Source organism: Maniola jurtina, chromosome 26 (genome assembly GCF_905333055.1).
Source record: "Maniola jurtina chromosome 26, ilManJurt1.1, whole genome shotgun sequence".
In the NCBI taxonomy this organism is placed as follows: domain Eukaryota; kingdom Metazoa; phylum Arthropoda; class Insecta; order Lepidoptera; family Nymphalidae; genus Maniola; species Maniola jurtina.
This window is the reverse complement of record NC_060054.1, coordinates 1,901,255-1,927,223: the sequence shown is the minus strand read 5'-3', so window position 1 is coordinate 1,927,223 and position 25,969 is coordinate 1,901,255. Positions and strand designations below refer to the sequence as shown.

Sequence of the window (25,969 nt, the reverse complement as noted above, 5' to 3'; positions counted from 1 at the left end):
AATGACGCAAATCGGTTCAGAAATCCCGGAGATTTCGGTGTACATAGGTAGAAAAACACAACTCCCTTTTTGAAAGTCGGTTAAAAAAGTAGCCTATGTTACTCCCTGGTCAATTCTCTACTTGTCTGTGAAAATCCCGTCAAAATCGGTTCAGCCGTTCCCAAGATTAGCCTTTTCAAACAGACAGACAGACAGACAAAAATTTTAAAAACGAGTGATTCGGTTATAGTATCGTTTAAATAACCATATGACCTTAATATGCGGTAGTTATTTCGAAATTACAGACAGACACTCCAATTTTATTTATTATTAGTATAGAAACATTTTCAGTTAAAACTTAAAACTATGAAACAGCAGTGGTTTTTCTGCGATTTTCAAATAATTATAGAAGCATTATGACTAGAGGATGCCCGCGACTTCGTCCGCGTGGATGTAGGTTTTTGAAGATCCCGTGGGAACTGTTTGGTTTTCCGGGATATAATGGGGTTATATGTCAATAACATGGACGCAAGCTGACTCGGTACCTTTCATACAAATCGGTTGAGCGGATGGGTCTGGGAAGTATGGATAAATAATAGGTACCTATCATACTCACAACACGTCATAGTTATTTTTTTTACAAATTCGCCCTTGATTGCGATCTCACCTGGTGGTAAGTGATGATGCAGTTAAGATGGTAGCGGGCAAACTTGGATGGGGTGTGACAGCTTTTATTCCACCCATACCCCTTATCAGCTTCTACACGGCATCGTACCGTAAATTGCTTGGTGGCACGGTTTTGCCGGTAGGGTGGCAACTAGCCACGTAGCCTTCCACCAGACCAGACCTGAAATAATTTCAATCAATCAGCCTGTTTACATCCACTGCTGGACATAGGCCTTCCCAAGAGCGTGCCACCACACACGTTCCTCCGCCTTCCTCACCCACCCACCATTTTTAACCACCGACCCCAAAAAGAGGGGTGTTATAAGTTTGACGTGTGTATCTGTGGCATCGTAGCTCCTAAACTAATGAACCGATTTTAATTTAGTTTTTTTTGTTTGAAAGGTTGCTTGATCGAGAGTGTTCGTAGCTATAATCCAAGAAAATCAGTTCAGCCGTTTGAAAGTTATCAGCTCTTTTCTAGTTACTGTAACCTTCACTTGTCGGGGGTGTTATAAATTTTTAATTTACTCTTGTAGGAATAATTTTCAGTTTTAGTAATAGCCGAGTACCTAGTTCAAGTCCAATTATACGCCGAAATAAATGTTTTTAGATTTATTGTTATTTTATTTTACCATCAGCAAATATCCGATTGAAATTAATATTCGATCTACATGTCGGTATCTGTAATCTGATGTTTTAGTAAATTAATAAGTTACTAATACTAATTAAAAAGTAATTAAAAACTTACAATAATTAACATAATATTATTATAATATGACTATCGACGAAATCAAGCATCAAATCGTTTCTTCCTAGATAATAAGTTTAGCTAATGCGGTAAACACGATACAAGATATTATATAAAAGTAACAAAGGAATATATACTTTACAAAGTGGTGATAATAAAAAAAAGAATACCTGACTGAGTTTGTTGTGAGCTCTTCTCAGACTCGGGCGCGTTTGGAACCCTCGTAGCTTTAGTTTTAATTTACTGTACTGAAGCGTTAGCGTAAGTTATCACACTTAATATTATAAAGGCGAAAGTGTGTGTGTGTGTGTGTGTGTGTGTGTGTGTGTGTGTGTGTGTGTGTGTGTGTGTGTGTGTGTGTGTGTGTGTGTGTGTGTGTGTGTGTGTGTGTGTGTGTGTGTGTGTGTGCGCGTGCGTGCGTGCGTGCGTGCGTGCGTGCGTGCGTGTGTTTGTTTGTTGCTTCTTCACGCAAAAATTACTAGACCGATTTGGCTGAAATTTGGAATGGAGATAGATAATATCCTGGATTAGCACACAGGCTAAATCCACGCGGGCGAAGTCGCGGGCATCGGCTAGTCATACATATTATCACAATCCACGGTGGCTTAGCGGTCAGAGCGTCGGGCGCTAACCCAGAAGACGCAGGTTTGAATCCTGCTAGTTTCGCAATTTTTGATAGGCATGTATTTAAAAAAAATATTTAGAAATTACCTTGAAGTGTGGTTAAAAACACTATCATAAATATTATAAAAATCTTCTGTCCTATTCACTAGCAAGCACGGATTTTAAACGCCATGTCATGAACATGTATCTATGGTATAATATTATAATTGAGTGAACAAAAATCTTGTATTTCGCTCTCACACACCGGAAAGACAGTGCTTGTAGCATAAGAATCTAAAGAAGAAAAGAGAAGGAAAATAATCTGTCCTGTTTATTTGTAGGACGGCATCGCGCCCGCAACAAAACCAGTGAATCAAACGCAAAGGGCGATAAAGAGACGAGTGAAACAAGTATCGAAATGAATGATTTCCAACACAGAATGTTCCCCGAACTTCTCAATTTTGGAAACGACTTGAGCGTCCTACTGGATTGCTCGAACGCAACACCGATCAGATGTCGAGGTGGCATCGGGTACAAGTGCTGCTTTTGCCCAGAAGAATTCCCCGACGCTGCCGACCTTAAACGGCACACCTTCAAAGGCCACGACACCAAGACTAGATGCGGCCTAATAAAAGGCAAATACGGAGCTTCGTCCTTAGTCAAACTAGATATCACATCCCTGCAGTGTACAATATGTTACAAACACATAGACACCATAGAGCACCTCATAGACCATCTAGTAGACGACCACGGAAAAAACATACACCGAGACATCAAAAACTACATCTTGCCCTTCAAATTCCACGGCGAGGAAATCCGTTGCATCATATGTTTCACCCTGTTCAACAAATTCAAAGTCCTTCAGGAGCATATGAGCACCCATTACAGGAATTTCGTATGTGACTATTGCAGCGCGGGTTTCGTTACTAGAACAATTCTTTTGAACCACATAAAAGGCCACGATTTCGGTTTGTACAAATGTGATTATTGTCCCAAAACATATAACACTCAGAGGAAGAAAAAAGCTCATGAAAGACTCGTTCATATACACAGGAATATGTTGAACAAGTGTGGGTACTGCAATGAAAAGTTTAATAGGTTTCAGAAGAAAGAGGAGCATTTAGTTCGGGTGCATGGCGTTCGTTCTGTTGCTATAGAATGCCAAGCGTGTGATAAAACTTTTGTTTCTCAACGCGCTTTGAGAGATCATACGAAGCGGGATCATTTGCTGGAGCGAAGGCACAGATGCGATGAGTGTGGGATGATGTTCTTTAGGCAGAGTGATGTGAGGAAGCATATGGTGAAGCACACAGGGGCTCGGACGTTTCAGTGCGAGGTTTGCCTCAAGGCGTACGGTAGGCGGAACACTCTGAGAGAACACATGCGTATACACGCGGACGACAGGCGGTTTAAGTGCGAGTATTGCGGGCAGGCGTTTGTGCAGAAGTGCAGTTGGCGCGGCCATATGCGCTCTAAACATGGCGAGCAATTTTCCAATGTACCTTCTTAGACTCTAGACATCCGTTAGAGTTTATACTACCCAATGACTTCATTCGCGTTTTCAAATATCCCGTAACGAAGCGCGATCATTTGCTGGAGCGAAGGCACAGATGCGATGAGTGTGGGATGATGTTCTTTAGGCAGAGTGATGTGAGGAAGCATATGGTGAAGCACACAGGGGCTCGGACGTTTCAGTGCGAGGTTTGCCTCAAGGCGTACGGTAGGCGGAACACTCTGAGAGAACACATGCGTATACACGCGGACGACAGGCGGTTTAAGTGCGAGTATTGCGGGCAGGCGTTTGTGCAGAAGTGCAGTTGGCGCGGCCATATGCGCTCTAAACATGGCGAGCAATTTTCCAATGTACCTTCTTAGACTCTAGACATCCGTTAGAGTTTATACTACCCAATGACTTCATTCGCGTTTTCAAATATCCCGTAACGAAGCGCGATCATTTGCTGGAGCGAAGGCACAGATGCGATGAGTGTGGGATGATGTTCTTTAGGCAGAGTGATGTGAGGAAGCATATGGTGAAGCACACAGGGGCTCGGACGTTTCAGTGCGAGGTTTGCCTCAAGGCGTACGGTAGGCGGAACACTCTGAGAGAACACATGCGTATACACGCGGACGACAGGCGGTTTAAGTGCGAGTATTGCGGGCAGGCGTTTGTGCAGAAGTGCAGTTGGCGCGGCCATATGCGCTCTAAACATGGCGAGCAATTTTCCAATGTACCTTCTTAGGGTGAGATCTATAGAGCGCGCTCTGCCTTTGCTTAGATTTAAGACAGAGTTAAAACGAAACAGAGCTATATCTCTCACATAAATCTGTCTCGTTTTAACTCAATCTTAAGTCAGAGCAAAGTCAAAGTGCGCTTTATAGATTTCAGCCTTAGACTCTATACATCCGTTAGAGTTAGACTAGGCAATGACTTCATTCGCGTTTTCAAATATCCCGTGGGAACTCTGATTTTCCGGGATTAAAATTAGCCTACGTCCGTCTCCGGGATGCAAGCTATCTCTATAATATGACAACGGCATTTGATTTGAATTATATAACGGTATCAATGTGAAACTGCCAGAAGACTTCATTAGACCTAAATAAACAGGTATATCTAACACATCATAAGACTTATCTTACTCAAGACGATGATAGCACTAAGTATCTTTTTTTTTTTATTCACTATAGGCAAGCGCTTGACCACAATCACACCTGATGGAAAGTGATGATGTGGTCTAAGATGGGACGCGTTTACCTAGAAGGTGCCTATTTACTCTTGTTTTAAAGATACCCGGAGTTTAATTGTAAATTTACCTACATATCTTGTTTCTTTCTTTTTAGTTTATTTTACTTGTACCAAATCGGGTTCAAGTTGTTTCATTTTTCCGTAGTCGGGATATAGTTTTTTCAACTTTTTTATTTAAAAATACTTAGCTACCTTTTGAATTAATAAAGTTAATTAATTATTGTTATTTTTTTTGTTACTTTATAATTCAGGAATTACTATATTATTGTTTTGTTTTAAAATTTTAAAATGTGTAAATATAAATAGTAACGTAGCGTTAAAAAGTTGTACACTTAACTAAATTGACTAACTACATGTAAATATTGCCATCCTTTTCACAATGTCCTCTGCAGAAAAGGACAGACTGATATTGTTTTTTGATCCGTCATTTTAGTATAGTTTATAAATATTGCTAGGTGCAATTGTTTTGTTGGTAGTATAAAAAATGAGATTTATTAACCTAATTGTTTTAGTTATAGTAGGTACTTAATTAAATATCATGTTTAGATGATTTATCGGTATTTTTATTTAAATAAAATACAGGTAAGTAATGACCACAGATTAAATGTCTATAATCTTTACGTCTATTGTTTATAGACCTAAAGGCCACAGACAAAGTGGAGTGGCGGCGACGATCGGTTATTATTTTTTATCAACTCAAACTAAGCGTAATCACCTTGACATAGGTACGTTTGAAATTGTTATAATGAAAACGGAGTCTTTGAAACTTCTATGCAAAAAGACGCGTTGTCATAAATAATTCAAACAACAACAAAACAAAAAAAAAATCAAACAAAATTTGTAGTTACTACTACAATAAAAAAATCCTAATGCACTGTTTTAGTGGTCTAAAACCATCTTCGCATTATTGTCTTTCTAATGAAACCGGTTTGGGGCACACCGTTTGGATGGTTTGAAAGTCTAGAACCAACATAGCCAGAAACATTTTTTATATATTAGGATAGAATACAGGAAAGTAATGTCCATAGACTGAATGAAACAACAGGCGTAAAGGCCACAGACAAAGTGGAGTGCCCTATTTACTTGGGCATACGGTTGAAATGATTATTATAAAAACGGAGTGCTTGAAACTTGAATGTGATATCCCCTTGTAAGAATGGCTTAGACTTAACATATCCTTTCTTTATAGGAAAAATCCAAGAAGATAAAGACGCTAAGAGAGAGAAACAGAAATCACCAAATAAGGCCAAACGAGAGGAAATGAGAAAGCATGGCGATAACATAAACTCAATGTTCCTATACACCAATGCGACACCGATACGATGTAAGAACGATTTCGGTTACGTGTGTTGTTTTTGTAAAGATGTTTACCAAGAGCCTAATCTACTTAAAGATCATACGATAAAAAGCCACGAACTTGAGAAGACTACGTTCATGGAAGGGAAACGTTTAGGCAGTTATCTGGTTAAGCTGGACATAACAGATCTTCAGTGTAACATCTGTAAAACAGGCTTGCCAACCTTAGACGCAGCGTTGATCCATTTGAAGGAACATGATAAACCGATACATTTAGATATAAACAATCATATAATGCCATTCAATTTCGAAGGCGAATATCTCAAATGTGTGTTCTGCAATGTTATATTTCATAAGTTCAAGAAGCTTCTGGAACATATGAGCCGCCATTACAGAAATTGCGTTTGTGACATTTGTGGGGCCGGATTCATAAACCGTAACACGTTCACAATGCATTACCACGGACATAAAATCGGCAGCTTCCCGTGCCAGCACTGCCAGAAAGTTTTCGACACCAAAAGGAAGCGGAGGTCTCACGAAATGGCAATTCACGTGCACGCGCAAAAGACGTACAAATGCGGGTATTGCAAAGAACATTTCAGCACGCATTGGCAGAAAGAAAAGCATATAACGACCCAACATGGAGTTGACTTACCAAAAATACAATGTCAGGTTTGCGAGAAAATTTGTCTAACCGCAAATTCTTTGAGGATACATATGAAAAGGGATCATTTGATGGAGAGGCGGTTCGAATGTGGTGTTTGCGAGCACCGATTCTTCGCAGCTCAGGAGTTGAAGGAGCATATGGTGAAGCATACTGGTGTTAGGGACTACAAATGCGATATTTGCTTGAAGTCTTATGGCAAGAAGTCCACTCTACGAGAACACATACGCATCCACGCGGGCGACAGACGTTTCAAGTGTCAGCTTTGTGAACAGGCGTTTATACAAAAGTGTAGTCTTAATAGTCATTTGAGATCCAAACATGGATACTTTCAATAGTAACTATATTTATATCGTATACAGGGTGTTTGGTAATTAGTATATAATGACGACACGTACCCATGCTACTTTGATCTGATAAACACAATGCTGAAGTATAATGACGAAATAAAATTATAAAAATTTTCATACAAAATTAAAAAAATTATATCAAAATAATAAAAAAATTATGTCAAAGTTTTCATGACCCTAACGTGCCCTAACTCACTGAGATCGTTGGACATCTTTAGATAGGCCGAGGCCAACGATCTCAGTGAGTTAGGGCACATTAGGGTCATGAAAACTTGTCATAAAAAATAAAAAATGTTGTATGGAAATTTTTATAATTTTATTTCGTCATTTTACTTCAGCATTGTATTTATCAGATCAAAGTAGCATGGGTACGTGTCGGCATTATATACTAATTACCAAACACCCTGTATAGAAATTACCCAGTGTTTGCTACAACGCTAAAAACAGAATGTGCCTAAAGCATTGTTTTAGTGGTCTAAAACCATCTTCGCATTATTGCCTTTATAATTAAACCGGTTTGGTTTAAACCTATTTTTTGTTGAGCTGGTATCATTATTTGTAAGTTTGACACTTCTAGCTGTCATTTTGGGCTCTGGGATTCTAAATAGACTTTAGGTAAATTATGCATAGATGTAGAATATATTATATTATATTCGTATGAATTATCTATATCAATGATCTACCGAGGCATGTGACTCAGCATGACATGGTATTATTTGCTGATGATAGTACTGTTATATTTGCAAACAAAAACATAAATGACCTTAAAAGTAATATCAACCATACCTTAGATATAATCATAAATTGGCTACATTGTAACAAACTTAAAATTAACTTAGATAAAACCAACCTCATGAGTTTTGCACTTAGAGAAAACAGGTCGTGTGCTTTGGATATAAATTATGAGGGCAAACCTATCAATGAAGTGAATGTAACGAAATTTTTAGGACTGAATATTAATTGTAACCTAAATTGGAAAGAGCATGTAACTCATATTTGCACTAAGCTGAACCAATTCTCCTTTGCACTTTATATGCTAGGTAAAACGGTTAATGTACCAGCACTATTGACGGTTTATCATGGATATGTTGCCTCACTATTGAGATATTGCATTATATTCTGGGGTAATTCTACTGAAAAAGAGGCTGCATTCAAAGCGCAAAAGAAATGTCTAAGGGCAATATTTAGATTAAAAATGACGGACAGTTGTGTACCCTATTTTAAGAAGTATAATATTTTGACTATGCCATGTATGTATATCTATGAGACTATCATTTTTATTAAACAAAACTTGGACTTGTATAAAAATCTCAAAAGTAAAAGACATGCGTATAAACTACAGCACCCCTCTTGTAGAACTGCTCATTTTTCTAAAAGTTTTTTCTCCACTGGGCCACTTTTGTATAATCACTTGCCCAGCTATATAATTGAGACCCGTGAACTTCCTTTATTTAAGAGAAAATTGAAAAAACTATTATTAGAAAAGACGTATTACTCAATTAATGATTACCTCTCAGAAAAGTTATAACTGTATTTTAGTTTTGGACATTTTGCTATTATTATTTAATTATTATTTTTATTTATTTATTTTTTGTGTGACAAAAATGTATCTTAATTTAATGTAATATATTGCATGCTTATAAGCAGAATTTGGCTGTACTTTTTTATCTTTGTAACATCTCCACTGTTTACCCAAATTCGCAATAAAGAAATTTGATTTGATTTGATTTGAAACCGATGGTGAGCATTCAGAAATGAAATTATGTCTAAATGTTATTGACGCTACTGTAAACCTACAAGTAATAAATAGGATATCTTTTTATTCTTATATCTTTTATTATACCTATCATACTCTTTTATACCTGAACAATCAAACGACTTAAGACGCTGTTTCTAGTTAGCTAAGTTTTCTTCTCCCTCGCACATTCTAACATTTTTAATGATTGTGAAAGAATCAGTAGATACATTATAAACAAATGTGTTTCGGCCAAGTCCTATACAATATGAAATTACTATTTAATTATTCCTATTATTATCCTATAAAATTACTTTCATTTTAGACATTTTCATCGTGATATACCTAGGTTTGATAGGAAAAAATGGGAATACAAAATACTGAATTTTTCTTCTATTTTTCTGTGTAAAATACTACTATTACAATAAAAAAAATGTCCGCCTCGCTTCGCAGTTCGTACCACCAAATATATCAAAAATCTCCCTCTGCGCAGGTTGAAGATCAGAGATCTTTCTGCGTCGTCAACTAGACTTACAATATGGTCGTATTTTTGAAAAACGTTCTAACCTATATTCAAGTCAAAATTGATATAGGTATTATTAAATATATAGTAGGGCGATTATACATAGTAATTATATGTCGCATCGCAAAAGAAATATCAGGTATAGACCGTTTCATCGAATAGTTCCTATGGCGTTATGTTGGCTCCCCTGTCTGTTGGGTGGTCATTGGCACCATATTGGCATGAGAAGACGCAGATTTTGTTTATTTTCATTTGATTTTCATTTCATTCATTCAGGAAAATCAAATGAAAATAAACAAAATCTGCGTCTTCTTATGCAAATACGGTGCCAATGACTTAGACAGACAAGGGGGCCAACATAACGCCATAGGAACTATTCATTGAAACGATCTATATAAGTATTTCTTTTCGGTTTCTTTCAATTTTGACTCGATTGTTGTTTGGCATGTCTTTCAGAAAATACATCCAATTAATTTAACAATAATAATAGTTGTGTCGACGTATAAACAGTTCTCAATCGAAACATTAGATGAAAGAAAGTGGACCCATCAACTTCATTGGATAACATGTGTCATTTGTTTATAGGCCCACTGCAAGAGAGAATTAAAAAGCCAGCGAAAGCTCCAAACTCGAACAGATCCAAACAAGACGAGAAAGCCAAACATCAGGATAATATTACAACTCTCTGCAAATATACAAACGCAACACCGATACGTTGCGAGAGAGATTCGAGGTACGGGTGCTGTTTTTGTGCCAAATTATTTCAAGAACCGGCCAAACTTAAAAAACATAATATCGAAACGCATCCATCAGACATTAATACGTTACTGGATTACAAAAAGTTGCACGATTACGTTATCAAATTGGACATTACAGGATTAAAATGCAAACTGTGCGCTCTAGAAATAGATAGTTTAGACGAAATTATGGAACATCTTAAAGAACACAACAAAGGTATTCACATGGATATAAACAACCAGATATTCCCGTTTAATTTCGAAGACGACGAACTGAAGTGTGCGATTTGTAAAACAGATTTTAACACTTTCAGGAAACTGTTCCTACATATGCACACGCATTATCGGAACCACATTTGTGAGATTTGCGCCGCAGGTTTCATCACCAAACGGTCATATGACGCACATTACGAAACACACAAGAAAGGTGTTTTCTATTGTGAATTCTGTCAGAAAATGTTCGACACTTTGAGCAGGAAGAGATCCCACGAATCGGGAGTGCATAGAAACTCCCAAAGATCAATGTGTCGTTTGTGTGGGGAGAGATTCAGCAACTCAAGTAAAAAGGAGAAGCATATATCCAGCGTGCATAACGTACGCGTTCGAGAGATTAAATGTAAGCAGTGTGGCAAAGTTTTGCCAAGTATGGAAGCTTTGAGGGTGCACACGAAACGTGATCATTTATTGGAGAGACCCTTTGAATGTGGGTTTTGCGATGAGAGATTTTTTCGTCGGGGCGACATGAAGAATCATATGGTTAAGCATACGGGCAGCAGGGAGTACCAGTGCGATGTGTGTGACAAGAAATTCGGCAGGAAGACAACGCTGAAAGAACATATGCGCATTCATATGGATGACAGGCGTTTTAAGTGCGAGCTTTGTGGTTACACGTTCGTTTTTAATAGCTGCCTGAAATCCCATTTGCGTTCGAAACACAAGGATGAAGATACAACGTACCTAGAATATTAGTTCTACATGTACGTGTCGTAGCCGTATTTGATTGTTATCCGTTTGTTCATTATTTTGAGTGTTATTGTCTTTCTTTTCCAAAATTCAAAATATTTTTATTCAATTAGGCTTTTACAAGTACTTTTGAATCGTCAAGAGAAATTTTAATAAATATTCTTAAAATTATTTTGTTTTATCTTTTAACTATTAACACCTATGACACACTTTTCATGTTTGCGTGTTTTGTCTTTAGATTGGGACATTATTATTTACCTTTAAGAAATAGGTACTGATATGGAAACCTTCCGATGGTAAGAAAGTATGAAATTATGATGCTATTGTTTAAAGTCAGCAAACTTACGGTCAAAATAGGGTCTTGGACTGTAATAAGATTATGTGATGATTTGTACAGCGGTAGTTTATGGGGCTAGAGTTCATTATTAAAAAAATTGGTTGTCTGTAAAGTCGGTTTACTGACGATAGTTGAACGTGACAACAAAAGCCGATTGTGCTTCTTTGTCGCTCATTCCGCGCTCTCGCTTGCACTTCAAGCCTTACATGGAACGCCTCAGAGCGAGGTAACGCCGCATGAGTCATGTTTTTTCGTGCGTGCAGCCGGCTCTATCGAATTATAAGACGTTGTCACGTCAAAATGTTTTTTTTTTAACATAATAATTAATATCACGCTGTAAGGAAAGTTAATAATGACGTCACAAGGCTGACTTCTGCTGACTGACTGCTTCGTGCAGCTCTAGTACGGGCAGAGTATGCACTGCACGCTGACTGCGCAATCGGTCGGCTTACATTACGAGATCAACTGCCTAAAACTGACCAAAGCCGCATACAAACTGCAATTTATTTTGCAGTCGGCTTGCAGATCGTGTATCTTGATCTCATATTGATACTCATGCAAAGTCATCTCTATATTATCTACATTTAAGACTACAAGATATAAGGTACTAGCCGATGCCCGCGACTTCGCCCGCGTGGATTTAGGTTTTTTGAAATCCCGTGGGAAGTCTTTGATTTTCCGGGATAAAAAGTAGCCTATGTGCTAATCCAGGATATCATCTATCTCCATTCCAAATTTCAGTCAAATCCGTCCAGTAGTTTTTGCGTGAAGGAGTAACAAACATACACACACACACACACGCACACACATACAAACTTTCGCCTTTATAATATTAGTGTGATATTGAATGCCTACGATATTGTGATTTGTAGAAGGCATTCGACTGTGTCTTGATGAAGCCGAAATTGAATGCAATTATTCTCTGTTTCTGCGCACAGTTTTCATTAGGTGTAGTATTTGATAAACGTAGGACACAAATATAATAATTTATCCAGATCTACTAATATATTGGGATGCCTCAGGGTGAAGTTTAAGTCCAAATCTGTTGTTTTTGTTCATCGCAATATTTTTTGTGCCCTTTCTATTAAAAAATATTTTTATTTAACCTTCGATTTTACGATTGATATGCGATTTAAAAGAAAATCATTTTCCTTTTTACTAATTTCCTTGTACAGTATCAAGTATCAAATGCACTGCGCGAACGCCTGTTCTTAATCTTTCTTTTCTTGTGATTTCTTTATAGATTCCCAGAAAGAAGACAAGGTCATATTCAAACATCGTCATAATATTAGGACACCTATAGGAACTCAAAGCGACAAAGGCTACGGATGCTATTTCTGTGAAGACATTTGCGAAAAACCAAAAGAGCTAAAAGATCACACCATAAATTCCCATTCAGCAGACTTTGACCGAATTATGGATGGCAAAAACTTACACGATTATTTCATCAAACTTGACATAACTGAACTGCGGTGCAATATTTGCAAAGTCAAAGTGTTACATACAATGCCCAGCTTGGAGGATATGATGCCACATCTCAAAGATCACAAGGAAGAAATACATTTGGACATTAAAAATCAGATAATGCCATTTAATTTCATAGATGAAGAACTAAAGTATGCGGTATGCGAACAAGAATTCGACGAGTTCGAAACACTGGTCGAACATATGCACCTGCATTATAGGAACCACGTTTGCAAGAACTGCCCGGCAGGATACATAAATGAGAAATCTTACCTAGATCACAGCGTTGCATTCAAATGTAAAGACTGTGAAAAAGTATTTGATGACTAGCTGACGCCCGCGACTTCGTTCGCGTGGATGTAGTTTTTTAAAAATCCCGTGGGAACTCTTTGATTTTCCGGGATAAAAAGTAGCCTATGTGCTAATCCAGAGTATAATCTATCTCCATTCTAAATTTCAGCCCAATCCGTCCAGTAGTTTTTGCGTGAAGGAGTAACAAACATACACACACACACACACATACAAACTTTCGCCTTTATAATATTAGTGTGATTTGCACAAAAAGAAACTTCATGAAGCGATTCACGTACATTCGCAATCGCTGAACAAATGTGTTTATTGCGACAAAACATTTAGTTTGAAACGCAATGTGGAGCGACATGTGGCAAGCGTGTACGGTAAAAGATTGCGTAAAATTGCGTCCGAGCTTTCTCGAAAATGTCTTGGCAAGCGTTAAGCCCTAATTCGCACGAGTGTAAAAAAATTGGTTGTCTGTAAAGTTAAAGATAGTTGAACGTGACAACAAAGGCCGATTGTGCTTCTTTGTCGCTCGTTCCGCGCTCTCGCTTGCACTTCAACCCTTACATGGAACGCCTCAGAGCGAGGTAACGCCGCATGAGTCATGTTCTTTCGTGCGTGCAGTCGGCTCTATCGAATTATAAGACGTTGTCACGTCAAAAGCCTTGCGTCAAAACTCGGCGTTGCGCTGAAAATACAAAGTGCGCGTTAAAAAAGCGTTGACGTGTGAATAGATACTTGGGAACGCATTTGTTATACTTGAACGCTTTTTAACGGACGTTAAAAAAGCTCTCGTGCGAATGAGGCCTAGCAACAAAACAAAGAGCATACTATAATGGCGCTCTGAATGTAGGATATGCAATTCCAAAGAAGTCGTTAGATTTGATTCGATTAGAATGCACACTTTCCAATTAGTAGCGGTATTAGTTTAAGTAACGGTTGTGTTCTGTAATCGTTTGTATAATTTTCTGTCTTTATTGAAGTGAGTTGTAGTAATTAAATTGAATTTTGTGTATTACCTGGTGGTATTTTATGCATAAATGAGATTTAAATGGAACGTCTTGGGTGATTATACATGACACTTTTCAATTGAGCCTCGATAGCTCAACGGTTAATGAGCGGACTGAATCCCGAAAGGTCGGCGGTTCAAACCCCACCCGTTGCACTGTTGTCGTACCCACTCCTGGCTCAAGCTTTACGCTTAATTGGAGGGTAAAGGGGCGTATTAGTCATGATTAGCATGGCTAATATTCTTTAAAAAAAATGCAGTAAAATGTCGTTGTATAAAAGAGCTGGATTGCAGATATAAGATCATTTTTGTAGGTAGGTTATGATTATGAAAGACCTTAGATGTTATACAAATATTAGAAACCGTTTATTACATTAATCTTAAGTTTATACGGGTAATATTTTTTATTTAACAATGCAATGGAAATGGCCGAATGTCTCAAGTTATAAAACGTGAAATTGTAGAAAAACTTTCTAAACTATGGAGCAATAATCATTAATTATAGACCCGCTTTAATGCTCTTATATACTCTCTTCTTTGATACACTCCAAAGAGAAAAATATGTAACACACAGTTAATAAGAGAACAAGGAGTGGTGACACCAAAAATCAATTCAATATGTCCTTTCTCTACAGATCGCGGGAAGAAAGTGACGGTACAGAAGAAGAAGATATCAAACAACCCCAAGAAACGTGAAAGAAGCAAGCATATGGATAACATAACGACCCTGTTCAACCACACCAACGCCACGCCCTTGCGATGTCAGAAAGACATAGGATACGGGTGTTGCTTCTGCGACAAGTTTTGTGAGAAACCTGCCGAACTAAAACAGCACACAAGACAAACTCATCAGTCTGATATACACAAAATCATGAGAAAGAAATCGCTAAACGATTACCACGTGAAACTAGATATAACTGGCTTGCAATGCAACGAATGCAATACAAAAACAGATAATTTAGAGGACATGATGCGTCATCTTCAGGAACACAACAAAAATATACACTGGGACATAAACAATCACATAATGCCATTCAGTTTCGACGACGACGAATTACGCTGTGTCATCTGCAAAGCGGAGTTCAACAAATTCAAGAAATTAAATGAACACATGAACAAGCATTACCGAAATCGGGTTTGCGACGTGTGCGGCGCGGGTTTCATTAACGAAAGAACTTTTCGGAAACATTCAATCCAAGTCCATAAAAAAGGAGTATTCGCTTGCAAATTCTGTGAAAAAATCTTCGATACGATCGGGAAGAAGAGATCCCACGAATCGTCTGTACATATTCACTCGCAGATGTTGAACAAATGCGGGTATTGTAACAAGAAGTTTAAGTCTCACAGGAATAAAGAGAAGCATATTTCTAGTGCGCACGGCGTACGTTTAAAGGAAATCAAATGTAAATTGTGTGGTAAAGTCTGTCTGACCGCGAATGCTTTAAGAGTTCACACCAGACGTGACCATTTGAAGGAACGGAATTATCAATGTCACTTGTGTGCTTTCTCGTCTTACGGGAACAGTTGCTTGCAGAGTCACATGTTGAAACATACGGGGGTGAGGGACTTCCAATGCGACATTTGTTTGAAGTCGTACGCTAAGAAGAAGACTTTAAAGGAACATATGCGGATACATGCGGACGACAGGCGGTTTAAATGCGAGTACTGTGGTCTGGCGTTTATACAGAAGTGTAGTTTGAAGGGGCATATGCAGTCTAAACATAGAGATTTGGTGCCGTCGGTTTAGTAAATTTGTTGTGTACTACCACTTTATATGATGAGGGTAGATTGTTATAACATACGGGGGTGAGGGACTTCCAATGCGACATTTGTTTGAAGTCGTACGCTAAGAAGAAGACTTTAAAGGAACATATGCGGATACATGCGGACGACAGGCGGTTTAAATGCGAGTACTGTGGTCTGGCGTTTATACAGAAGTGTAGTTTGAAGGGGCATATGCAGTCAAAGCATAGAGATTTGGTGCCGTCGGTTTAGTGAATTTGTTGTGTACTTCCACTTTATATGATGAGGGTAGATTGTTATAACATACGGGGGTGAGGGACTTCCAATGCGACATTTGTTTGAAGTCGTACGCTAAGAAGAAGACTTTAAGGGAACATTTGCGGATACATGCGGACGACAGGCGGTTTAAATGCGAGTACTGTGGTCTGGCGTTTATACAGAAGTGTAGTTTGAAGGGGCATATGCAGTCAAAGCATAGAGATTTGGTGCCGTCGGTTTAGTAAAGTTGTGTACTTCCACTTCATGTGGTGAGGGTAGTTTGTTAAAATATTGCATTCTGGTTCGCGTAGTGGTTTTTTTTTTGTCTGGCTTTACAAAGATTAGCCAATGTTAAGTTTGCAGTTATTTACAAGTTAGGGAAAGTTATTTAAGTATGGACTTCGTCTGTGCCGACGCTCGCCGACACACGCGCGGCGCCCCTTTAAAGCGCTTCCCAGGCAGTTCCACCAACAAAAATACCAGTAAAACACAAAACCCGGCCACTTTTAACAAAAAAAAAACACTCCAAAAAGGCACCGCACGCGCGCCAGCAAACACCAACACAAACGAAGTCCTACACTAGGTTTAGCTATACCTAATGATATTACACAGGGTGTAACCAGAACGCCAGCAAAAACTTAGCGTTATTATTAAACTACCTTAACACAATCCAATGCCAATGACCATTTGCCTTATCTTGTAGTTTTAGTGGTTAGTATTTTTCAAACCCGCCGAGTTATTGACCCGCACCTACGACGCGGCATTGACTTCGAGTGACCTATTTACGGAACGTTCGTTGACCTCTAGCATCAGTCAAATGTTTTATTTGCAATATATTGTGAACTTTTAAAAATACAGGATTTAAAAAAAATCGTAGTTTTTATTATGGCATCTTATCAGTAATCATCAGTACTATCACTTTTCTTCTTTTTTTATAGTGTTCTGGTTACACCCTGTATAAAACTACGAAATTCGGGTCACATTTGTAGAGCGCTGTCTCTTCTCTCCTACCTACCTTTTGTATCTTCTATTTCACTCATCACTGTTCACGATTCTTATAGCCATATAATATGACAAGTGTAAATTAAAAATTTATAACACCCCCGACAAAGTATCTGAGTTTTCCAAAACATCATTTTCAAATAAATAATTATGTATCAAGGTAACGTCCATCTTGACAGCTTGACATATTTTGTCAATTGACATAATATTATGAACCTAACGGTTATGTAACCTTCTTTTCTACAAGAAAACTAGAAAAGAGCTGATGACTCTTAAACGGCAGAACCAATTTTTTTGGATTATAGCTAAGAACACTCTCGATCAAGCCACCTTTCAAACAAAAAAAACTAAATTAAAATCGGTTCGTTCGTTTAGGCGCTACGATGCCACAGACAGATACACAGATACACAGACACACAGATACACACGTCAAACTTATAACACCCCTCTTTTTGGGTCGGGGGTTAAAAAGGAACATATCTATGATATAAAGTCATTGGTTACACCTACCTCGATGGGTTTATTATTTAACAAGTGTAATTAAAAATTTATAACTCCCCCGACAAGTGAAGGTTACAGTACCTAGAAGAGAGCTGGTAACTTTCAAACGGCTGAACCGATTTTCTTATATTATAGCTAAGAACACTCTCGATCAAGCCACCTTTCAAACCAAAAAACTAAATTAACATCGGTTCATTACTTTAGGAGCTACGATGCCACAGACCAGATACACACGTCAAACTTATAACGACCCTCTTTTTGGGTCGGGGGTTAAAAATGTAAAATAGTAGCTAGTAAGTATTTTATGTAGGTCTCGTTAGAACTTTTGAATGTATATCGCTTTATATTTACGTATTCAAATTTCAATGTTTTATTTAATTAGAACAAGGTAATAAATTCTCTTTAGCAATTCTCAGTTTATTTTTCATTTAAAATACTGAGCCCAGCTTTAAATCATAAAACACTCCTGTAACATTTTTCGGTATAACAGGGTGAAGCAAATATATTTTGAGGATTCTTTTTTATTCGATACTAGCCGATGCCCGCGACTTCGTCCGCGTGGATTTAGGTTTTTGGTAATCCCGTGGGAACTCTTTGATTTTCCGGGATAAAAAGTACTCTATGTGCTAATCCAGGATATTATCTATCTCCATTCAAATTTTCAGCCAAATCCGTCCAGTGGTTTTTGCGTGAAGGAGTAACACATACACACGCACATACACACAAACTTTCGCCTTTATAATATTAGTGTGATAGTGGTCTCTTTTTAATTTGGATCTAATTAAGGATTCTATTGTCTAAGAAATAAGATAATCGGAAACAGATAACGGAACGTAATTAATTATCACCACTATATCGTACAATTAGTTTAACAATTTCGACCATCAAAAGGAGTACAATTGTACCTACTTTGAATAAATGATTTTGACTTTGACTTTGACTTTGAACAATTTATCTACTGTTTCTGTTGTTTTTTGATTTTACTTAAAATCATCATGATTGTCAACCAATAGACGTCCACTATTTGACATAGGTTTCATGTAGCGCAACCGGAATCCAGCAATTCTCTGTGATTCGCTTGATGTCGTTTGTCCACATAGTGGTGGATCTGCTAATGCTGCGGTTTCCGTACGAGGTCACCATTTAACACTTGAAATGAATTACTAATTACACAGCGATTGATTGCCGTTGTTTATAATATCGAGTAATGTAAAAAAAAATTGGTGTCTCACGAGGTAGTCCTCATGGTTCTACTTTCTTCGTAATATGCACATTAAACCATGGTGAGAACTAGAAAGATATATCACAAAATTACATAGCATCACCGATATTATATCATAACAAGATTTTATAACGGAACCTAGATATCAGATTTAAACTTGTAACGAAACTGCCATTTTGTATGAAAAAATTGAAACAGCAATTTAAAATAAAGGAAAAATATATTGAATGATATAGGAGGGGAAAAAAATCAAAAATGTAGGCACTATTCAATAACTGTTGCAAATGTTATATGTTAATTAATGAAAATGGAATGGTTTATTCCAGCCTTAAAAGCAAAATTAATTTGAACCCGCAAGTCAAACCGCACATGTTACTTACTATTTACGATTCACAGTGCCCTGCTAACAAAACGCCAATTTTATGGGTAAAGACCTCATATAAGATACGTGGCCTGAATCTGACTGCTAAGATCATACGGAAAGACATGTTAAACTTTTACATAAACTTTCTTTTCAGGTGAACCAAACAACCCCGGCCCAAGCAAACCCAACGAAGAACTTAATCCCAAACAGACGAAAACAAATGATAAATCGGAAATGGACCAACACAAAAATAATATCACAGTCGTATTGCAAAACACAAATGCAACGCCCTTCCAAAGACACGGCGAAATCGGATATGCTTGTTATTTTTGCAAAAACAACTACATAAATCCGAGAGACTTGAAAAAACATACAATTGAAACACATAAAGACAATGATATTGAGGAAATCTGTAAAGGAAAGCCTTTGCGGTACTATCTAGTGAAACTAGATATAACAGACTTAGTCTGTCGTATTTGCGATGAAGAAATATACACTCTGAAAGAATTGTTTAACCACCTAGAAAGTCATGGCAAAATAATATATAGGGATATAAATAATAGAATAATACCTTTCAGGTTCGACAGCCAAAAACATAAGTGTACGATTTGCTCGGTTGAATTTAGTAAATTCAAACAATTGCACGACCATCTCAACATCCATTTCAGGAATTATATTTGTAAATTTTGCAGCACTGGTTTCATTACACTAGGTATGCTCTCATCGCACGAAGCGAGCCATAAAATTGGCGTATACGAATGCGGTTATTGCGACAAAAAATTCAATACGGACAAGAACAAAAAGGTACACGAAACTGTTATGCACGCAGATGTCCCAAAGGATGCGAAAACGAAGAGCAAAAAACAAGAAAAAGAAGCAAACGATGCTAAAGGAGAATCCAAGAAACAAACCAAAGGTGAAGAATCGGACGAATGTAATGAAATAGATACAGATACAACTAAATCGGTCGAAATAAGTCAAAAGGGAGTAAGAGAAAAGCATCGTGAAAACATATTTGTCGTAGTAGCGAACACGAACGCAACGCCTTTCGGTAAATGTAACGACACTGGATACGGCTGTCAGTTTTGCGCACAAAAATATTTCAACCCTAAAGATCTAAAGGAACACACGTTAAACACTCATGCCAGTGAAGATTCCTTAAGCATTTGTAAACGAGTGGACTCATATATCGTTAAACTAGACATAACAAATTTAGTTTGTAAGATTTGCAATAGTAGTATCGAAGTTTGGGATAAACTGTTTAATCACTTGGAAAGCCACGGTAAAGTTATTCACAGAGACATTAACAACCACATAATACCGTTTCAGTTTGATGGCGATAAACTAGTCTGTACAATTTGCCCCAGAGTCTTCAACAAATTCAAACTTCTCCGCCAACATATGAACGTGCATTTCAGTAACTACACTTGTGATGTTTGCTACATCGGTTTCATCACGGAAAGAATGCGAACAGCTCACATGCAGTGCCATAAAACCGGCGTGTTCAAATGCAGCTTTTGCGAAAAAAGTTTCACTACCCACAGAAACAAGAAAGCTCACGAGAACATGGTGCACGTTAACTTGAACTACGCCAGTACTTGCGGCTTTTGTAAGGAGAAATTCAAGACTTACAAGCAAAAGCATGACCACTTATCATCTGCACACGGCATTACACGGAAGCAAGTTAGCTGTTCGGCTTGTAATAGATCCTTTGAGAGCCAGGCTAAGTTGACGAATCATGTTAAAAGAGATCACCTATTGGAGCGTCTTTATAAATGCGACGAATGTGACCGAGCGTTCTTCAGTAAAGTCGATTTAGGTCGGCATTTGGTGAAGCATAGCGGTTTGAAACAGTTTGAATGTAATTTGTGCATGAAAGCCTTTTTCTATAGAAAATCTTTAAGGGAACATATGCGTATTCATTCTAACGATAAGCGATTCAAATGCGATCGGTGTGGGAAGGCGTTCATTCAGAAGTGGAATTGGCTGGGGCATATGCGGAGGAAGCATTGCGTGGATATTATTACTATGCATAAAGTCATGTCAATAATAGGGCAATAAATTGTAACGGTAGATACTAAGGTTGCTATCTATAAAGCGTACTTTAACACGGCTCTCTCCGTCACTTACTCCATACAATCGTAGTTCCAATTTCATTTGAATATTAAGCAACCAAAGTCCATGAAATACAGATATATTCTAGAAACTAATATCTGTGCCTGTGGTGTTTTAGATTTTTCTAAAAATATGTAGTTTTAAAATTACAGGGCTGAAAGATTTGTATGTGAATTTTTACGTCCACGTAACTTTGAAACCAAATATTTTAACAAAAATCTGGAAAACCACAGGCATAGATATTAGTCTCTAGAATATGTCTGCAAAATTTCATGGACTTTGGTTGCTTAATATTCAAATGAAATTGGAACTACGTTTGTATGGAGCGAGTGACGGAGAGACCCCTCGTAAAACCTGGCGTTGTGATGATAATACAAAGTGCGCGTTAAAAAAGCGTTGACGTGTGAACAGATACTTGGGAATGCATTTGTTCTATTTGAACGCTTTTTTAACGGACGTTAAAAAGCTCTCGTGCGAATGAGGCCTTAAGATAGTTAAAACAAGACAGATTTATGGCTTGCACATACATCTGTCTCGTTTTAACTCTTATGTAATGTCTGGGTAAAATTAAAGCATGCTATAGGTAAGCGTACTTTAATGTTGCATTGAGATCTCATTGTAAATTGCTAAAATACAAGTGTAAATTAAAAATTTATAACACCCCCGACAAGTGAAGGTTGCAGTAACTAGAAAAGAGCTGATAACTTTCAAACAGCTGAACCGATTTTCTTGGATTACAGCTAAGAACACTCTCGATCAAGCCACCTTCCAAACAAAAAAAACTAAATTAAAATCGATTCATTATTTTAGGAGCTACGATGCCACAGACAGATACACACGTCAAACTTATAACACCCCTCTTTTTGGGTCGGGGCTTAAAAATGTAGTTAGATACTCATAAAATTAACGTGAATTAATGAATTATGTTACTATAGAAGATCTTTTCAATAATTAGGTAGATCCTTTTCGTGCCGATATTAATCAAATAGTTATTATTATTGTAAGTAACTAGGTAACTATAGTGCGTTTCATCGAATAGTACCTATGGCGTTATGTTGGCTCCCCTGTCTGTCCAAGTCATTGGCACCATATTTGCATAAGAAGACGCAGATTTTGTTTATTTTCATTTGATTTTCCTGAATGAATGAAATGAAAATCAAATGAAAATAAACAGAATCTGCGTCTTCTCATGCCAATATGGTGCCAATGACCACCCAACAGACAGTGGAGCCAACATAACGCCATAGGTACTATTCGATGAAACGCACTATACTTAATCTATTTGATGTGTAGATGTATAATTAATTATAATATTGTATTGATTAAAATAAATGCAGGTGGAGAATAAAGAAGATTTAATAATAAAATAAATGTGTATCGTTTTATTTTTTATTTCAGTTATTTATTAAGTTAATAGTATTTTATACGGCTTGTGCCTTAGATAAATAAATAACATGAACAAATGTTGTCTGTAAAAAATTACCTATTTTTAACAACTTCTTCTACACTCTTTTGAATGGTATGTTTTGAAAAATTATCTCCCAGCCTTTGTCGTTCCAAAATAGATCGTTAACAGGGCTCTCTCCGTCACTTACACCATACAATCGTAGCCCCAATTTCATTTGAATATCAAGCAACCAAAGTCCATGAAATTTTGCAGACATATTCTAGAAACTAATATCTGTGCCTGTGGTGTTTTAGATTTTTCTAAAAATATGTAACTAGTTTTAAAATTACAGGGGCACAAAGATTTGTATGTGATTTTTAAGACTGCGTAACTTTGAAACCGAATATTTTAACGGAAATCTGGAAAACCGCAGGCATAGATATTAGTTCCCGGAGGTTTCTACAAAATTCCATTGAGTATGATTGGTTAGTATTCCAATGAGAGACGAACTACGTTTGTATGGAGCGAGTGACAGAGAGACCCCTCTTAAACAAGATACAGATACAATTAAAATATAATACGTGGAGCTGCTCAAATGCTCTTTAAGACACTAAAGAGTAGGTAAAATGCGTGACATACAGTAATCACACTATAATATTATAAAGGAGAAAGTTTGTATGTGTGTGTGTGTGTGTGTATGTTTGTTACTCCTTCACGCAAAAACTACTGGACGGATTGGGCTGACATTTAGAATGGAGATAGATTATACCCTGGATTAGCACATTGGCTACTTTTTATCCCGGAAAATCCCACGAAAATCACGTTTATCACGGAAGTTCCCACGGGAATTTTAAAAACCTACATCCACGAGAACGAAGTCGCGGGTATCAGCTAGTTAAATATAATAGAAGTACACCCAAAATCAATTCCTATCCTTTCTCTACAGATTCCGGACAGAAGAAAAAGGAAAAACCCAACGCCTTGAAAGGTGAAAGAGGCAAGCATATGGATAACATAACGACCCTGTTCAACCACACCAACGCCACGCCCTTGCGATGCCAGAAAGACATAGGCTACGGGTGTTGCTTCTGCGACAAGTTTTGTGAGAAACCTGCCGAACTAAAACAACATACAAGACAAACTCATCAGTCTGATATACACAAAATCATGAGAAAGAAATCACTGAACCATTACCACGTGAAACTGGATATAACTGGCTTGCAATGCAATGTATGCAACACCAAAATGGATGATTTAGACGCCATGATGCACCATCTTCAACAACACAAGAAAGATATACATTTGGATATAAACAACCATATAATGCCATTCAGCTTTGAAGGCGATGAGTTCCGGTGTGTGATGTGTAAAGAAGAATTCAACAAATTCAAGAAACTGACTGAACACATGAATAAACACTACAGGAATCGGGTTTGCGATGTCTGCGGCGCGGGTTTCATCAACGACAAATCTTTTCAAATACACTCACAAGTGCACAAGAAAGGGGTGTTCGCTTGCAAATTCTGTGGAAAGGTCTTCGATACTTCGGTCAAGAAACGTTCCCACGAATTATCTGTCCATGTACATTGCCAGATGGTCAGGAAATGCGGGTATTGCGATAAGAAATTCAAATGTAGGAGGAGTAAAGAGAAGCATATCGCCAGTGAACATGGAGTGCGATTGAAGGAAATCAAATGCAAATTGTGTGGCAAAGTCTACTTGACCGCGAACGCTCTAAGGGTTCACACAAGGCGAGACCATTTGAAGGAACGCCCGTACGAATGCCAGCTGTGCGGTTTTACATCTTACGGGAGCAGCTGTTTGAGGAATCATATGCTAAAGCATACGGGGGTGAGGGATTTCCAGTGCGATATTTGCTTGAAGTCGTACGCTAAGAAGAAGACGTTGAGGGAACATTTGCGGATACATGCTGACGACAGGCGGTTTAAATGCGAGTACTGTGGTCTGGCGTTTATACAGAAGTGTAGTTTGAAGGGGCATATGCAGTCTAAACACAGAGATTTGGTGCCGTCGGTTTAGTAAAGTTGTGTACTTCCACTTCATGTGGTGAGGGTAGATTGTTAAAACATACGGGGGTGAGGGACTTCCAATGCGACATTTATTTGAAGTCGTACGCTAAGAAGAAGACGTTGAGGGAACATTTGCGGATACATGCTGACGACAGGCGGTTTAAATGCGAGTACTGTGGTCTGGCGTTTATACAGAAGTGTAGTTTGAAGGGGCATATGCAGTCTAAACACAGAGATTTGGTGCCGTCGGTTTAGTAAAGTTGTGTACTTCCACTTCATGTGGTGAGGGTAGATTGTTAAAACATACGGGGGTGAGGGACTTCCAATGCGACATTTATTTGAAGTCGTACGCTAAGAAGAAGACGTTGAGGGAACATTTGCGGATACATGCTGACGACAGGCGGTTTAAATGCGAGTACTGTGGTCTGGCGTTTATACAGAAGTGTAGTTTGAAGGGGCATATGCAGTCTAAACACAGAGATTTGGTCTTGGCACCCTCAGTGTAAGGCTGCTTTTCCACCAGAGATGTGCTATGCTACGTTGCTATGGATGCGTTTGATATCCACCAATCATATTCATTCGTGCACATAGCTTAGCACTGGTGGAAACGGATTTAACTAAGATATGTTTTTTATATGGAAGGATGCGTGCTATGGGCCGTCGCGAGTGGTGTAGCCATGTGCAGGCACGGCAGCACGCGTGAGCGCCTCTCTCACCGCGTCGCTCTCACCGCTTCCCTACTATCGATACATCGCATAGCTCGAGCTGCGCATGTTTCTCGCGCAGCTACTTTGCGGCGGCGCATCTTCATAGCGCATCCTCCTCGCACAGCTACATAGCTTAGTATTGGTGGAAACGGTCACATATTTTCGTAGCGTCTATTTCACATCTTCATAGCATAGCTGCATAGCACATCTCTGGTGGAAAGGCACCCTAAGGCCGATTCACACCAAGCACGTACCTCTACACGTGATACATGCGTAGTAACGCGCGTAAACCCCTAACACCCGGTTACGCATACGTCCACGTTGTACGCAAGCGGTGTGCCATGTTTCATACAGTTCCACACACAACACAAATGGTATGCGCTACGTCTACGCTTACGCAGCCTGTGTGAACGAGCTGTAAGGGAGATGTGGCCTGGCATGTCAAACGATCACGATGGTTCATTCAATCAGCCTGTTTGCGTTCACTGCTGGATATAGCCCTTCCCAAAAGCGCACCAGTACACAA

The 25,969-nt window shown here is 38.2% G+C and overlaps 2 protein-coding genes across 9 annotated transcripts in view; both read left to right on the top strand.

Annotated features, from left to right (window-relative positions):
- The window catches only part of LOC123878476 (zinc finger protein 62 homolog), a 26,522-nt gene extending 5,152 nt beyond the window's left edge, over positions 1 to 21,370 (top strand). Inside the window, exons 5-6 of one of the 8 annotated variants that reach the window (XM_045925658.1) lie at positions 14,750 to 15,664; positions 15,913 to 16,625. In XM_045925658.1, the coding sequence (XP_045781614.1) occupies positions 14,750 to 15,664; positions 15,913 to 16,109 (1,112 nt within the window). In that variant the 3' untranslated portion in view covers positions 16,110 to 16,625. Of the gene's footprint in view, positions 1 to 2,337; positions 3,533 to 3,600; positions 3,906 to 5,928; positions 7,079 to 9,892; positions 11,138 to 14,749; positions 16,626 to 19,358 lie in introns of those variants that run through there. The other 7 variants (XM_045925660.1, XM_045925655.1, XM_045925653.1 and 4 more) reach the window with 7 other exon arrangements.
- LOC123878490 (zinc finger protein 431-like) overlaps positions 1 to 25,969 on the top strand; it is a 26,990-nt gene extending 1,021 nt beyond the window's left edge. The window contains exon 2 of the mRNA XM_045925678.1: positions 23,653 to 25,969. Within this exon, the coding sequence (XP_045781634.1) occupies positions 23,712 to 24,746 (1,035 nt within the window). The 5' untranslated portion in view covers positions 23,653 to 23,711 and the 3' untranslated portion in view covers positions 24,747 to 25,969. The remainder of the gene's footprint in view (positions 1 to 23,652) is intronic.